At 47.2% G+C, this 15560-nt stretch overlaps 1 protein-coding gene across 1 annotated transcript in view; it reads right to left on the reverse strand.

Annotated features, from left to right (window-relative positions):
* Nucleotides 1-72: 72 nt before the first annotated feature.
* pidd1 (p53-induced death domain protein 1) overlaps nt 73-15560 on the reverse strand; it is a 19275-nt gene continuing 3787 nt past the window's right edge. Inside the window, 16 exon segments of the mRNA XM_030366164.1 lie at nt 73-912; nt 2998-3197; nt 4237-4344; nt 6405-6520; nt 6712-6835; nt 7355-7505; nt 8246-8265; nt 8267-8382; nt 11584-11731; nt 11823-11996; nt 12961-13110; nt 13467-13668; nt 13784-14075; nt 14435-14540; nt 14542-14835; nt 14837-14850. Of these exon segments, the coding sequence (XP_030222024.1) occupies nt 675-912; nt 2998-3197; nt 4237-4344; nt 6405-6520; nt 6712-6835; nt 7355-7505; nt 8246-8265; nt 8267-8382; nt 11584-11731; nt 11823-11996; nt 12961-13110; nt 13467-13668; nt 13784-14075; nt 14435-14540; nt 14542-14835; nt 14837-14850 (2453 nt within the window). The 3' untranslated portion in view covers nt 73-674.

Raw genomic sequence — 15560 nt, forward strand, 5'->3', positions numbered from 1 at the left:
CAAATGGTGGATGATACAATGTGCGACTCTAGTACAGATATGCAATTATAGATCGACAAGGACCACAACCAATAGAATTATAAATAGAAAAATATTGTATTCATCAATGAATGTAGGCTGCTCATGAAACATACGGAATTACAAAATATTTACATTTCATTAAAAACATTCAGAGTAAGCATATCCAAGAGGATTTCACTGCTAAAATGGTTTATATTAGAACCAAGGCACAGTTGTAGTTATTCAATAAATTACAAACGTTCGATTAGATACTCACTTACACCACTTCCATCCATACTACAAGACAAACTCAGTTTACACGGTTTTCTTTCCTTCCATTCAGTAACATGGAAAGAAGGATGCTGGACAAACATGTTTGTAGGGCGGGCCGGCATAAATATGAACATAAATAAATAAAAGAATGAGACCACAAGGCCAGAGCGTGTCCTCTGGGCCGTAGCGAGACATTTGAGTGGTGACCTCAGCTGGTAGCTTGCTGCACATTATCGGCACCGGCAGCCGCTCGCAGCCCGGGTCAATGTTGTGCGATAGAAGGAGATGTTTGCATTTGGACGACAGCGGCGAGATGGACAGGGACACGTGGTCGGTCCGGGGAAAGGTCAGCGATCTGTGACCGCCCTGACGTGACCCTCGTCAAACTCTCTGTGGGGCTCTTATTGTGGCGGAGGGGGAGGGGAGACCTCTTCCTCCAGGCCCACGCGCCTAAGGGACGCGCTGTACTTGGTCTTCCCCAGGCTCACAATGTCTTGGATCTCGTCGGCCAGGTCCTGCCTTTCACTCTTCACCATGGCCTCCACCAGCCGGGGCACCGCCCCACGACCCACAGGACCCTCCCCCCGGCCCCGCGCCCCCAGGAACAGCATCTCCAGCACCAGGGCCCCCAGATCGTCCCTGGTGGAGAGACACAGAGAGAGACACACACAGAGAGAGCGAGAAAGACAGAGACAGAGACAGAGACACAGACACAGACACAGACACAGAGAGAGAGAGAGAGACAGCGAGAGAGACACAGAGAGAGAGACACAGAGAAGGAGAGACACAGAGAAGGAGAGACACAGAGAGAGACAAAAATGGGGAGAGAAGAAAGAGACTTTAATGAGACAAGACTTGTGAAGCCAAACCAAACCAAACCCCAGGACCTTGGTACAGAATGACAAACGCAATACACCCTTTACCTATCGCCCTCATCCTAGAACAAACAACGGTGTCGCTCAGATCACTAATTAGCTGTCTGCTCCTTAAATGTACCAGGGCATGGAGCAGTAGACTAAACTAGTGAGGATGACTCCCAATGAGTCAGTGTATTTACGCTGCCAGCTCGGAGAACAGGGTCCACAGTCAGTGGGAGTTATCCTCACTAGCCGAGTCCATTACCCGTCCCCTCGTTCATTTAAGGATCCATGATCAGTGTAATAAGTAGCCTGTGTTGGTCCTCCCACGAGGCCTCCTTACTATAGCTATCTTTGTTGTATCTGGGGAATGGGTAGCAATTGTGACCTAGCAATTGAAAATGCTTGGCACTTGTTTCTATGAAAAGCCTTACTTTTCTGCTTAGGGGAGGAGTAACACCTCTCAAAATGGGTCTCCTCCCCGTCTCCGCCTCTAGGTATGCACAGCGAGAGCAGAGCGGGTGGGTGGACTCTAGAATATGACCGACTGCGGGGGAGGGCCCCTCAGCACATGTGAGAGCGTGTGTTACAGTGTGCATGTCAGAGAGAGAGAGAGAGAGAGAGAGAGAGAGAGAGAGAGAGAGAGAGAGAGAGAGAAGAGAGAGAGGAGAGAGAGAGAGAGAGAGAGAGGAGAGAGAGAGAGAGAGAGAGGAGAGAGAGAGAGAGAGAGAGAGAGAGAGAGAGAGAGAGAGAGAGAGGAGAGAGAGAGAAGAGGAGAGAATGTCTGCGAGTGTGTGTGCATGTGTTATCCCCTGCATTGTCCCAGATGGCTTGGGAGGAGGATTGACTGATGAGAGTAAAACTGACAATCAAACTCCCTGCTATCCGCTTATCTTCCACTAGAGTCACCTCTGCTAATCAAACATGTGCAAACTGATCTCTCTCACACATACACACACAGCCCCCCTTTTGAGGATTTCAAAGACATTTACTGGGTCAGGCCCACATGCACGCAAACACGCATCCAGAAATAGCCCAGAAATAGGGAAAGAATTGCTTTTCAGATACGTTTGCTCGCTCCCATCTAAACTGAATCTAAACTTGAATTTTGGGAAGATTACATTACATAGCAATTTCTTAGTAGGGAATTCGGTCCAAAGTAAATAAACTAATTACAGTAAGTGCATTCAGCAATAAGGACATAGCCAAAACAGTGCAGGAATCTTTAGAGCAGATTACAATTCATAAAACAAGTAAAGCAAATGGTTTTATATTGTGACTTGTGTATTGTGGGACCGCTTAAACAATACTTCTGAGTACTACCCCCCGAAAAATAAAATAATGGACATAATTAATGTGCGTGTGTTCTATTTGACAGTGTAAACATGAACATAAAAGGCTGCAAATACTCACAATTTTGTGAGAAAGATTGGCCTGTGCTTCAACGCCACAATGCCAGAGGAGGGCCAGAGCATGTATCCCATTCAAATATATCCCTCACTTCTGCCGACATTTTGGTGTTTCTGGATATGTTTTCTTTGTCAGATTTACGTTTCAACCAATTTCAAAAAATTATACTTTCAGGAGAAACCCGCTGCAGCACTCCAAAGTACCCCCAATTGCGATCCCCTGCTTTAGTGGATATGGGGAGTGTGCTAGCAGAAAGGGTGAGGGTTCGATCCCATGTCCGCGGAACACCAGTACGCATCATGGTGCAAAGAGGCCTCACCCCTAACTGTTCTTTAAACTGCGTCTTAAAGAGCAAATCGATTCTAAATCCCTAAGAACTAGCAGACAGTCAGTTAGTGTTAGGGCGGACCGTTTGTGCTGGATGAGGACCGGATGAAGACCGGGCCGGCAGACAGACCTGTGCTTGAAGGCGAGGCGCTCCAGCTCCTGGAAGCTCAGGTCCAGGTTGATGCCGATGGAGCGCCAGTCCTGCCCGATCTGCAGGGAGATGGCCAGCAGGTTGGCCTCCGTCAGGTAGCCGCTCTCCGGGTCGCCCAGGTCGAGAGGGGGGTGCTGGCGCTCCTCGGCGCCGTTGGCCTGCTCCTTCCAGCTCAGAGCCTCAGGAGGGGAATAAACATCAATAAATGATATGAAGGAGCGCTGACCGCAGCAGCAGCATGGAGGAGGTTATTTGTGGAGCGAGTGGGGTTATTTTAACGTATTTTAATATATCGTTGTATAATGTTCTCTGCAGAGCTATGGGCACCTCCCAATGTAATCACAAATTACACAGCTGACCTTAATGTTGAATGTAAAAAATGAAATACATAAATATGTACCATTTGAAAACATATTCCGATATTTAGATTATACATAGAGCCAATTGATAGCACAACAAACCCAAAAGGAGGCACACCCTATTTCCTTTATTATCACACAATTATCATCCTTTACCAGAAAAACGATATTTAGATAGATCCTGACTTAATGGCATAATAAGCAACATTGACACTGAGCGTTTAAAATGGGCACTGCAGTCATCCCCGGTACGAGCCGAAAGCAACGTTCGACTTTTAGACACGTGCAATTCTATTTCGGCAAAGACAAGCGACGATAAGTGCTACACAGTACGTTTTCAGCTTATGTATGTTTTTGCAAGATGTTATTGTTGGTAAAAATGATAAACCAGCTCATCTGTCTTGAACTCCTTCTGGGCTCTAAAATGTCTCCATCTTTTAAAGGTTTCCCGTTTTCTGGGGGTAGAATCCGATACAATCTCAGTGGATCCAGTGTGTTTGCTTGCTTTCAAGGCTGCAGCCCCCTCTGTTGGTATGCCAATTTCTATCATATCTGTCAACCCGGGATATTCTGATAATATTGTATCGTAACACACAGGCCAAAACACAAAGAAACATTCTGACCCAGAACAGACATTTTAAAGGAGAACATACTGGCTGTGGCATCGTTGTCAGAGAAGCCTGTATTTATCCGTAATCTCTGATGACAAGTCAGACCGTACAGTACATTTGTAACAGACCGATACGATATTATTAAAACTATATGGCCTGGAAGGCCCTTTGAGACTTTAACTGTGATGCAGAGCTTTACAAATAAAGTTGGATTGAATTGAACGACTATGATAAGTGTGTGAACTCACAGGGAGCTTCAGAGGCAGGGTCGCCAGCCACTGACTGTCGTGACCTTTCCTCCTCTGAACCAGCTCCTCCGGGAGGTCCTCGGGAACCTCTCCTCTGTAGAAGGACACCTGGAGCAGAGAGGAGCAGAGGGGAGCAGAGAGGAGCCTGGCTTAACGCTATCCCAGAGGAGCAGAGGAACCAGGCTCTGTCCCAGAGGAGCAGAGGAACCAGGCTCTGTCCCAGAGGAGCAGAGGAACCAGGCTCTGTCCCAGTGGTACAGAGGAACCAGGCTCTGTCCCAGAGGAGCAGAGGAACCAGGCTCTGTCCCAGTGGTACAGAGGAACCAGGCTCTGTCCCAGAGGAGCAGAGGAACCAGGCTCTGTCCCAGTGGCGCAGAGGAACCAGGCTCTGTCCCAGAGGAGCAGAGGAACCAGGCTCTGTCCCAGAGGAGCAGAGGAACCAGGCTCTGTCCCAGAGGAGCAGAGAGGAACCAGGCTCTGTCCCAGAGGAGCAGAGGAACCAGGCTCTGTCCCAGAGGAGCAGAGGAACCAGGCTCTGTCCCAGAGGAACCAGGCTCTGTCCCAGAGGAGCAGAGGAACCAGGCTCTGTCCCAGAGGAACCAGGCTCTGTCCCAGAGGATCAGAGGAACCAGGTTCTGTCCCAGAGGAGCAGAGGAACCAGGCTCTGTCCCAGAGGAGCAGAGGAACCAGGCTCTGTCCCAGAGGAGCAGAGGAACCAGGCTCTGTCCCAGTGGAGCAGAGAGGAACCAGGCTCTGTCTCAGTGGAGCAGAGGAACCAGGCTCTATCCCAGTGGAGCAGAGGAACCAGGCTCTGTCCCAGTGGAGCAGAGGAACCAGGCTCTATCCCAGTGGAGCAGAGGAACCAGGCTCTGTCCCAGTGGTACAGAGTCATAGTAAAAATTGAACGATAAAAAAACATCACACTCACAATAAAACATTGTTTCTATGGCCTCCTATTAAAATATAGGAGACAAAAGGATGATTTTTTTTTAATACTTTTTACACTACGGTACTTTTATACTTAGTATCAGTGCTCAGAGTACTCAGTTCATCAATATGTACCGTATTTTCCGCACTATAAAGGTGCACTTAAAAGCCTTTAATTTTCTCAAAAAACGACAGTGCGCCTTATAATACGGAGCGCCTTATATGGCGACCACACGAACACCTAGAAGGCGAACACACGTTCACCAAGACGGGGAGACAGCGCCGGGCGACATACGCCACTATCTGCCAATGGATCGTGGATGCCTGGGCTTATACATCAGTCTCAACTGTGGTCCGAGCTTTCACGAAGGCAGGAATAATCACTGAACTGCCAGGTAACAGCAGTGACAATGACTCGGATAATGACGAGAGGGAGCCGTGCATGTTGGATGCCGTAGGCTCGCCCAACTGTTCAATTCGGAGACTGAAAAAGAAGAATTCGAGGGATTCGTGGACGGGGAATGAACTGAAAAAGTGAGCTTTACGTGTTACACGTAACTGAACAATGTTGAGTTATGCACTAACGTTTGAATTAGCGGTATCAGAATGTGTTTCTTTTACGTGTTTACAACTGAACAAGTCTGGAGATATTGTGAATATGCACATTAATGTTTGAACAACGTTGAGTTTTTTTGAATGCACTAACAAATTGAAGAATTTCGAGAGTTACTATATTGTGGATGCACTAACGTTTGATTTAGTGTCTGGTCAGACTGTTTCTTCTACTACGTGTTTACTGAATCAGGGGACAGTTCCCATCCACGTTTGGGAGAAGAGTGAACAAGGCTCGGAGATATTGTTAATATGCACATTAACGTTTGAACATCGTTACCATGGGAGTGAACGGAGTTGTCAGAACGCTTATAAAGTTTGACTTTATCTGTTTATTATGACATTCTCTTTAGCACATCACGGTCTAGTGGATGCATAACACAACTCCAGTCAAACGTTTGACTGCAGTATCTTCTATTCTATGCGCCTTATAATCCGGTGCGCCCTATATATGATAACAGTTCTAAAATAGGCCATTCATTCATTGAAGGTGTGCCTTATAATCCGGTGCGCCTTATAGTGCGGAAAATACGGTACTATACTGTAGAACTACGAGCTGCCAGTCGACTCTTCAGAAGAAGCCATCGGCGGCCTACAATGTAATGGATCCATTTCCCTCCTGCTCTTACTTGTCCCCTGACCGGCCGCTCGTGGCCCTGGACTGGACTCACAAACACCTCCTTCAGGTTCTTCAGACTGGAGTAGAACACGAAGGACAGCCTCCCGGCCACACAGTCGGGTCTGTCTGCAACACAACACACCAGCATGACATCACAAGCCTCCACCACTGAGAACAGCACCTTATCTCAAACTGACTTCCTGTGGCGTCCAGGCTGTCACTGCATAACGGCGATCACATGTTGTGAGGCGATCCCGGCATGTTGACACGGGATTACAAAGAAAGCAGAAAAAGCAAGGAAGGCGAGGACTTCAAACCTGCGCTGACGTCCAGGCCCCGCTCGAAGCCTGCGAAGAACTGCTCTCCTTCCAGCATGTCGCACAGGTCAGAGGGCTGCGGGCCGTCGTAAAGACCCGACAGAGACTGCACTCGGCCGTCCACCTGGTTCACACCAAATGCATGTACATTAAGGGGATTTTGCAGACGCTGTCATCCAAAGGGAATTTACAACCATTCATTCACACATTGATGGCGGAGTCACGCAGGGCGACAGCCAGCACGTCAGGAGCAGTCGGGGTGAGGCGTCTTGCTCAGGGACACCTCAACACTCCAGCAAACTTCTAGTTACCAGTCAACCGCTCTACCTCCTGAGCTTCTGCCGCCCAACTGCCTAACTGATCCTAGTGTTTATGTTACTCAGACTCATCTGTTTAACATAATACAGCTCAAAAAGGTACATGATAATACATACCTGTGTATTAAAGGTATGGCTTCTAGAAGACCATGTTTTTGTGCCACCTTAGCCAATGATACTTTAACGTTGACTCTATGAGACCTGAGAATTACCGTCATAATCAAAACACCATTAATATACACCATTGCTATGACAATAACAGCACAATATCGTAATCCAAGTAGGACATGACTCATCTACTTTCCTGAAGAGAGAAGCGCGGTCACCTTGTTGGTGGGGAGACACTGGAGCAGAACCTGGGTGGGATCCGTGGTTCTTTGGAGCACCAGGAACTGCACTCTGAACTGCTTGAGCCGCTGGTACACTCTGCGCACCACACCGCTCACACAGCGCAGGGTGGTGTACCACAGCCAGTACCTGCAACCACAGGCACTCACTGAGACAGCAGACTCACTAGGCCTCTGCCTGGACCCAGCTTCCCCTCTGTTACATATAATCCATAACAATATTGTAATAACAACCTATACATAATATCCTATAATAATATTAGGGGTGGGGCAATATATCGTCGCCCTTTTTCGTGCGATACAAGAATCGATACACTTGCGCTAATTATCTAAATAATATTTTTCTAATTATTGTTATGCTTTATTCCTGAAGAGTTAGACAGGAAATATCGCCCAAAATATTGATGTTTTTATTTAACGAGTAACTGAAAAACTCATATCGGACCATGAATAAAGACCCAGGCCTTAACCTTTTCACAGTCATTTTATATTCATCGCTAGACATATATCGGGATGTATCATTATAGGATTGTCTAACAATATATTGATGACTGCAGAATCACTGTGGCGCGATATTATCGGTATCCTTTGATTCCCACCCCTAACATACTAACATATAATATCTGTAACCTAGGTAAAATATATACCTAGGTAATATATTATATTATTAACCTAGAATATGTGATAATAATATATACATGTCAATCTCTTCTCGTTCAGTCTGCTCTTCCTATCCCTCTCAACAGTTTTTTCCATAAAGTCCCAAAATGCCATAAATAAATCGATATGATCTATAAACATTGAGTACTTAAGAAACAAAGTATTATGACCAAATAACACAGTCATGACTAGTAAAAGACATCACCGTACCAGGAGAAGTGTGTGATGTTAGAAGATGGCGTACAGGTGAGTGATGCTGAGGGACACGTTGGCCGTGACGTCCGTCCAGCTCTGGGTGTCCGGGTCTCTGTGGAGGAGGTGGAGGCAGGACATGTCCACCGTGAGGCCTGCACAACCACAACACCGGCAGAGGCTTGTTAACCACAGCCGGCATCACACCAATACCATGTAGATGTCAAATGTATAGGATTAGAAATATGTGCCTACTATTGAAATGGTTAAAACCATCACTCCATAAAGATAATATTTGACATATTGTATTTCCACCGAGTTTAAATCATTAAGGAAACCTTCTAAGCTTATGAAGCAACTGAATGCCCCCTACTGCACCACTAGGGGGAGACAGAAACATGCATTGAGAAAGCTATGATGAGGATTTCTGATGGAAGAATCTTGCATAAACTCTCCCTCCTAGTTTGGCAACATAAACATCAATTAGATGACATTGCTAGCAGTGATAGTGAGAGGAGTTTTATAGGGCTAGGATTAGGCATGTGACATAAAAGATCTATGGATGTAGCTAGATGTAGCATTACTGATTCTTAATAAATGTCTCTGTGCCTGATCGTTTCGAATGTTCTGCCTTTACACATTACCCTATTATTAGTCTTATCGATGCAGAAATTGCCCTCTGTTTCTTATACATGCCCAAATCTGTGTCAACAATTTCTCTAAACTCTGAAATCCAAATAAATAGTGACTAATTCCTATTTGTATTCGGTCACTGAAATCCAGTTTCTATAACAAAACAAAAAAGCTTCTATTGAAAAAAAAAGACCTTTTGAAAAATGTTTTAACATGGAGAACGACCAGCAGCTTACTGATCCAGAATCTACCACTTCAACTCTACAAAAGCCACTCAGAGGACCATCAGCTCACTTATCTGTCCTATTCTGCCAGGTGAGCTCCCTGACCATGTGAAGCTGTGATGACGTTGGGGAGCTGAGCTCATGACCTCTCTCCTCTAGACCTGCTCTGCTATGAAGCCTGATCTCCTGAACCACCTCCAGAGGGACCTCCTAAAGACTACATAGCAATTATCTACTACTCACATGACCATGTAATGTGTAATAAAAGTGTAAAGATAGCAATTATCTACCATTCACATTACCGTGTAATGTGGATAGATTGCCATTATCTACCATTCACATGAACATGTAATGTGTAATAAAGAGTAAAGATAGCAATCATCTACCATTCACATTACCTTGTAATGTGTAATAAAGTCTAGATAAAGCAATTAAAGGGGACATATTATTACCACCATGTGTGTGAGTGTGATTAGCCATTACAAGCAGCTTCTGACATCACAGGTAGGCGTGTCCACCAAGATGTATGACGGCTAGATGAGCAACGTTTGCTTCAGTCCAGTGGGTAGGCTGGTAGATTGAATCTATCCAGCAAACGGCCTCCAAACCTGGCCCTTTTAGTTCAGGGACAAACCCTCCGAACCACAACCTACCGGACACAGTGCAACGTAGCGTTAGACAGAGCGTGTTTGGAATGCGGCTGGCCTTAAGGGCGCACTCACACTAGGCAAGTTTGCCTGTTCCGTGCTGCAGGAAGATTCAGCACGATTCCCCCCCCTCCCCACGCTGGCCCGTGGTCAACACTGCTCCCAAAGGCCGTGGCCTGGGCATGATTGCTCCTTCATACATACGTCATCACGTCGTAATACGATAAATACGTCATCACCAAGCGTGGTGTCCAGCTGCGACTGAATGCTGTCGTCGGCCCAAATCAAGTAAACACCCTCGACTTCACTATCGCACCAACGTAAACCCACTCGTGAACCGCTTGTCGCCATTGTTTAAAATGATTGTTGTGGGGAAGAAGGGCATGGACCTATAAAGAAAGAAGGGTCACGCAAGGACGTCATCCAGCTCACGTTGCGTATCCGCGCGTGTGCGCGTGTCATCTCATTAGCATCTGTACTTTGGCCACGGCCACCTCCTCCCAAGTGTGCCGTGGCCAAGGGGCTGTTCCGTGCTGGAATGCGGATGGCGTGGTCACACTAGCCAAACGTTCTAGACTTTAGTATGCAAATGAGCTCGGGCACGGGGCCGCGGCCCTAGTGTGAATGGCCCCTAAGATTCATGTCGACACTCCGGCAATAAGGGTCATTAATCGTGTGCCTCTAGTGCCTGTGGACATGGGGCTCAGCACAACATTTATTATTCATCCTTTAAACAAGGGCTGCTTTATAATGAATGTTTCTGCTGTATCATGGGGCCATACTTACAGGTGGGGTCCTATGCTAAATCTGTAACGGGTTTCATGGCAGTGTACATTCAGTCAGTGGTGATCCAAGTGTGGTTGATTAGGTTGTAATTCATTATAAATACAGAGGAGAACCTGGTGACCAGTATGAAGTGGAGTGATCTCCCGCAGGGAAATATTCTCAAAATGTAGGAACCCATGCAGTCGCACCTCTGATTGCAATGAAACATTGCCATGGAGACAACAATAGAAACAGCCACAGAGACACGTCCGGACCAAACAGAATCACTGAAGACAGTGTGTGAAGCCACGTCTAACAACACACTTAAACCAACCCTTACCCTATGAAGGACCTTTTGGAACACAACGCAGCATATTTACGACACTGGTGAATCACATCGTCTTCCTGGGCACCACTTCAGAAGCTTTTATGTTTGCTTCAGACATTGCTTCTCCCTCTTACTGAATCAGCCAATGCCAACGGCTACTCCAAATAACAGGGTAGCTCTGAGGCGTAATTCACGGTGTCACTGCTCACAGCACTCCAGACCTGATTAATAGCAGGGCTCGCAGTATGTGTGGATCGGAGGGAAACAGGCCCAGGAGCTCATGAATGAATTTCCTTGGTTCGATCTGTTAACGTCAATCAATCTATTCAACTATTGTTTTCTTCATGTAGTTTACATTAACATTTAGGACATTAGGCCGACGCTTTGATCCAAAGTGACGTACAATAAGTACATTTGTCGGAAGGAGAAACAACAATATATCACTGTCGGTACAGTAAGGATGTTCATAGAGCAAGCACCAATAACTCAGTACTTTTTTAAGTGCCAGGACAAACAAGATACAATAAGTGCATACATTAAGTGCCATGACGTACAACATACAACAAGTGCGTATGAGGGGTGGGAGGGGGTGGCTATGCAGAGTCTAAGGCCCAATCCCATTTCTACCCCTTACCCCTACCCCTCCCCCTTGTTTCTAAGGGGTAAAGGGAGAAATGGGATTGGGCCTAAGTGAACTCTGAACAAGCCAATGAGCCATTACTCATTTTTGGGGAATCAAATAAGCATCAGGCTAGCTACCTGTGACTCCAGACGGCAGAGGGATCTGGACTTTGACCGGCTGCAGGAAATTCCTACTGGGGGTCTGGGAAAGGCAGAGCAGAGGACTGACCCTGGCCTGGGGGTCACCACAGAGTCCCTGGATCTCAGTCAGCGACACCTGCAACACCTGCAGTGTATAAACCACAACACCTGTTGTACATAACCCCTTGAGTTTATTAAACTTTGGATGTCCTGAGGTCTCTCCGCTGCATCTCTACCTGGAGCGTGACGGTCCGGATCTGCAGAGTGGAATTCGGCGGGAAGTGCAGCTTGATCCCGGGGTCTGCCCTGGACACTAACAGCGCCCCCTGTGGCGTGACGGAGCAGCTGTCCAGCGGCGGCCGAGCCACGGCCAGGAACCAGGAGAAGTGTCCCACCGAGGAGCAGGCCAGCTGGGGGGGCAGGGGGACCAGAGAAGTAGAGCCCTTCCCTTGGGAATGTATTTTTAGCACCAACAACATATCTTTGTGTGGATCTTTTACTACATAAGTATGTTGAATGAAAGTTTAGGTTAAATACACACTGCAAAGTTTCCACAGTTTTTGACCAAGGGCACATTTCTGTTGTCTTTACGACCTGCTTAAGGACCAAGCATGCACTAAATACATACAAAACCAAAGAACAACTTTGTTCAAGTCAACATAATGACGCCGTTACAACCATACCGGTTCTCTTTCATAGTGACATAGAAGACGGAATTGTAGAACTTTTCCAGTTGGTAAAGGTCCCGGGAGCGCTAAAGGAGATAGAGCCAGGGTGGTATCAAATACCAGGGTGGGACTAAATACCAGGGGTGGGACTAAATACCAGGGTGGGACTAAATATCCATACGGCGATATAACGTCGCCCATCGTGCAATTTGTCGATACACTGGTGCTAAATATCAATTTTATATTTTTTAATTCTATGTATATATATTTCCTAAGAATTTCTTTTGCATTTTGATGCTTTATTCCTGAATAGTTAGACAGCAATTATACCCCAAATAATTATATTTTAATTATAAAATAAGGTCTTCTAAACAGATTTCCCTGCTCCACGAGGTGGGGCTCAGCACATGAATGAAGGAAACTTGAAACTGAAGTTAACTAACCAAAGACGAGTAACTGAAAAACTCATAATGGATCATGCACAAAGACCGAAATCCAGTACTTGACACTTCATTTTGCTTTCATCGCTAGACATATATCGTGATGTATCGTTTGTCTAACAATATATTGATTATTGCAGATTGGCTGTATCGCAAAATAATCGGCATTGCAGGCCATGAATCGCATATGGTATGGAGAGGTACCCTAGGCTGTGATCCCCCCCCTATCAAGCAGTGATGGTTAGAGGCACCGGTGGAGGGGTTACCCTAACTGGAGCTCCCCCGGGGTGACAGCTGTTACTGGGGCTTCCTCTCCTGACTTCGGTGGCCAGCGTGCTCCAGCGCCCCTCGCCGTATGTCCGCACCGCCACCTCCCGTCTCCTCCTGCGGTGGAACGGCACACACACCTCGACGGGCTGGGAGGGGGGGCACCACCGGGGGGCATGGCGGGATCAGAAAGTGGGGATTGATGGGGTTTAACAATATTTTATTTGATCATTGAAAATTGGCAATGTGGGGATGTGAGGATGTGAAATGGTTTAAATAGCTCTGCGGACCTTTATTCTGGGCTCACTCTGCTAGAGAGACTTGTATATGAATATATTAAATACATTAATTGTCTACAACCATTGTGTGCTTTTTTTTAATCAGTCCTAGACGCAACATCACTTAAGGAAATTGCGTTAAAGTAGAGACATTAATGCAGAAAGGTAACTTCCAGCATGGTTTTAACAACATTAGGGTCGATGTGTCACTTTTGTCTCCGATTTACCTTGAGGAACTTCATTCCATGGGGTCTGAGCTCCAGCGGGTGGCTGAGGAGGATATCGTGCTCTTCTAGCCACACCCACTTCCTGTTGGCCTTCTGTTGGAACCATTCTAGTCTTGAGGTGGTTGCCAAGCAACCGGGGGGGAAGAGAAGCTCCGCCCCCCCCGGCAGGAACACGTGACAACCAGCAGGCGAAACACTGAAGCTGAGGACAGTGCACAGAAGAAATAAATTCAGAATAACTTGAATTTATTTGATTTGCAAATAACTAGTTAAATAATTGTACACAAAAATAACATCTTATTAGAGAGAGCTGAGACCTGTGTTGACTGGACCCCAGGTGCAATTCCGGAATGTTCTTTTCTTCTTGGACTGGAAGTAAAAGATGGTGGTGAGTCACATTAACCTTAGAACGCTCTGAATCCAGCGGCTTGCCAGGGGCTCCTCTCTGCCTCACCTGGGGCCAGGGGGGGAGCGGTGGAGGGTCGGAGGTCGTCCCAGAGGGTTGTTGCGGGGAGTCCGTCCTCAACAGGGGGAGCTGGTGCAGACAGGCCGGGAGGAGGCGCAGCTCGTTGCTATGGACGACCAGCTGGGTGAGGGAGCGCAGGGAGCCTGTGGACGGACATCAGAGGACGACACCCATTCTTAACCCTGCTCACGCTTCCACCTGGAACTGGTTTTAAAAGTCTTGGATGTACGTCCGGATCTCTCATTGGTATTGAGACACTCCTTTTCCTTTGTCCCGTGTCCTGTACTTTGGCCAGCTGGGATTAAAGAGTCATAGATTTTTATTTTATATCACAGTAGTTATTCATCATAAAGTATTTTTAAGCCAGTATGCAATATTGCCCCTCACCCCCTTACCCATGGCCCTCGCCCCCTTACCCCCTTACCCATGCCCTTGCCCCCTTACCCATGGCCCTCGACCCCTTACCCCCTTACCCCCTTACCCATGGCCCTCGCCCCCTTACCCATGGTCTCTGGCAGCTGCCTCAGCTGGTTGTGGGAGAGCTCCAGGGTGACCAGCGCCCCCAGGGCGCCGATCTCATCGGGCAGGGCAGTGATCAGGTTGTGCGAGGACGTCCAGCGTCTGCAGCGCTTGCAGCTGGCCCAGGCTCGGGGGCAGAGCCAGCAGCCGGTTGCCCAGGAGGGAGAGGTAGGCGGAGGGAGGCCAGCCCCCCATGTCGGGGGGGAGGGAGGAAAGACAGTTGTGGCCGAGCAGCAGAGAGGAGAGCAGGGGGAGGCTGAGCAGGCAGGGTGGCAGGACGGACAGCCGGTTGAAGGAGACGTCCAGGTGCTCCAGGAGAGAGAGAGAGGAGAAGGAGGCAGGCAGCGCGGTGAGGAGGCTGGCAGAGGAACCCCCCTCGGAGTCCATGGAGACAGTGGCCTTCAGAGGAGCAGGAGAAGAAAATAAAGGCTGGATCTCGTCATCAGTGCCATGTTTCAACCATTTCACTATTCACTGTCTTTTCCTGCACAGATCTATGTCCAATCTTTAAAGGAGATATTATAAACACTCTCTTGGAAAAATTAATCAAACAATAATTTCAAATTTTATAAACCTTATTGTATAATCAGTAGTCAATTGAAAGGAATTGCATACATTCTCCTTGGACTTAGGGATACCGGCCTTACTCTCTCGAATTGAAAGGCGTTGCATTCCACTGCAGCAACCAAGTCTGCTACTGAGGCCAATCGACTGACTTCTTTGTTGTTTAGATTCCTTTAACTGTCTTGCTGCCTTGCATGCCGCCTTGCAGACATGTCCACTTCACCCATAGTGTATGGCAAGTTAACTTGGCCTCTCCCGCCATGGCTGACTTTCGCCCTGGCCAGTCAGAAACGCTCCTCGATGGTCACTCCCTCAACTTTGTCACCTTTGTTGTTACTGCGCGCGATGTGAAAGTTTCCCTATAAGATAATGTACAAGCCCATTGTCGCATTGAATGTACGCTTGATAAATTGCTGCTTGTAACTTCCCATGATCATGGTTATATCAAATACTTTGCTGTTCGAAGTGTCCTTAAATAAGTTATTCAAAGGTTTTGTCTGCAGGATCCAAATAATAGTGATCAGATTGGTAAATAAACGGGGGGC

This window comes from Gadus morhua, chromosome 9 (assembly GCF_902167405.1).
Source record: "Gadus morhua chromosome 9, gadMor3.0, whole genome shotgun sequence".
Taxonomy (NCBI): Eukaryota; Metazoa; Chordata; class Actinopteri; order Gadiformes; family Gadidae; genus Gadus; species Gadus morhua.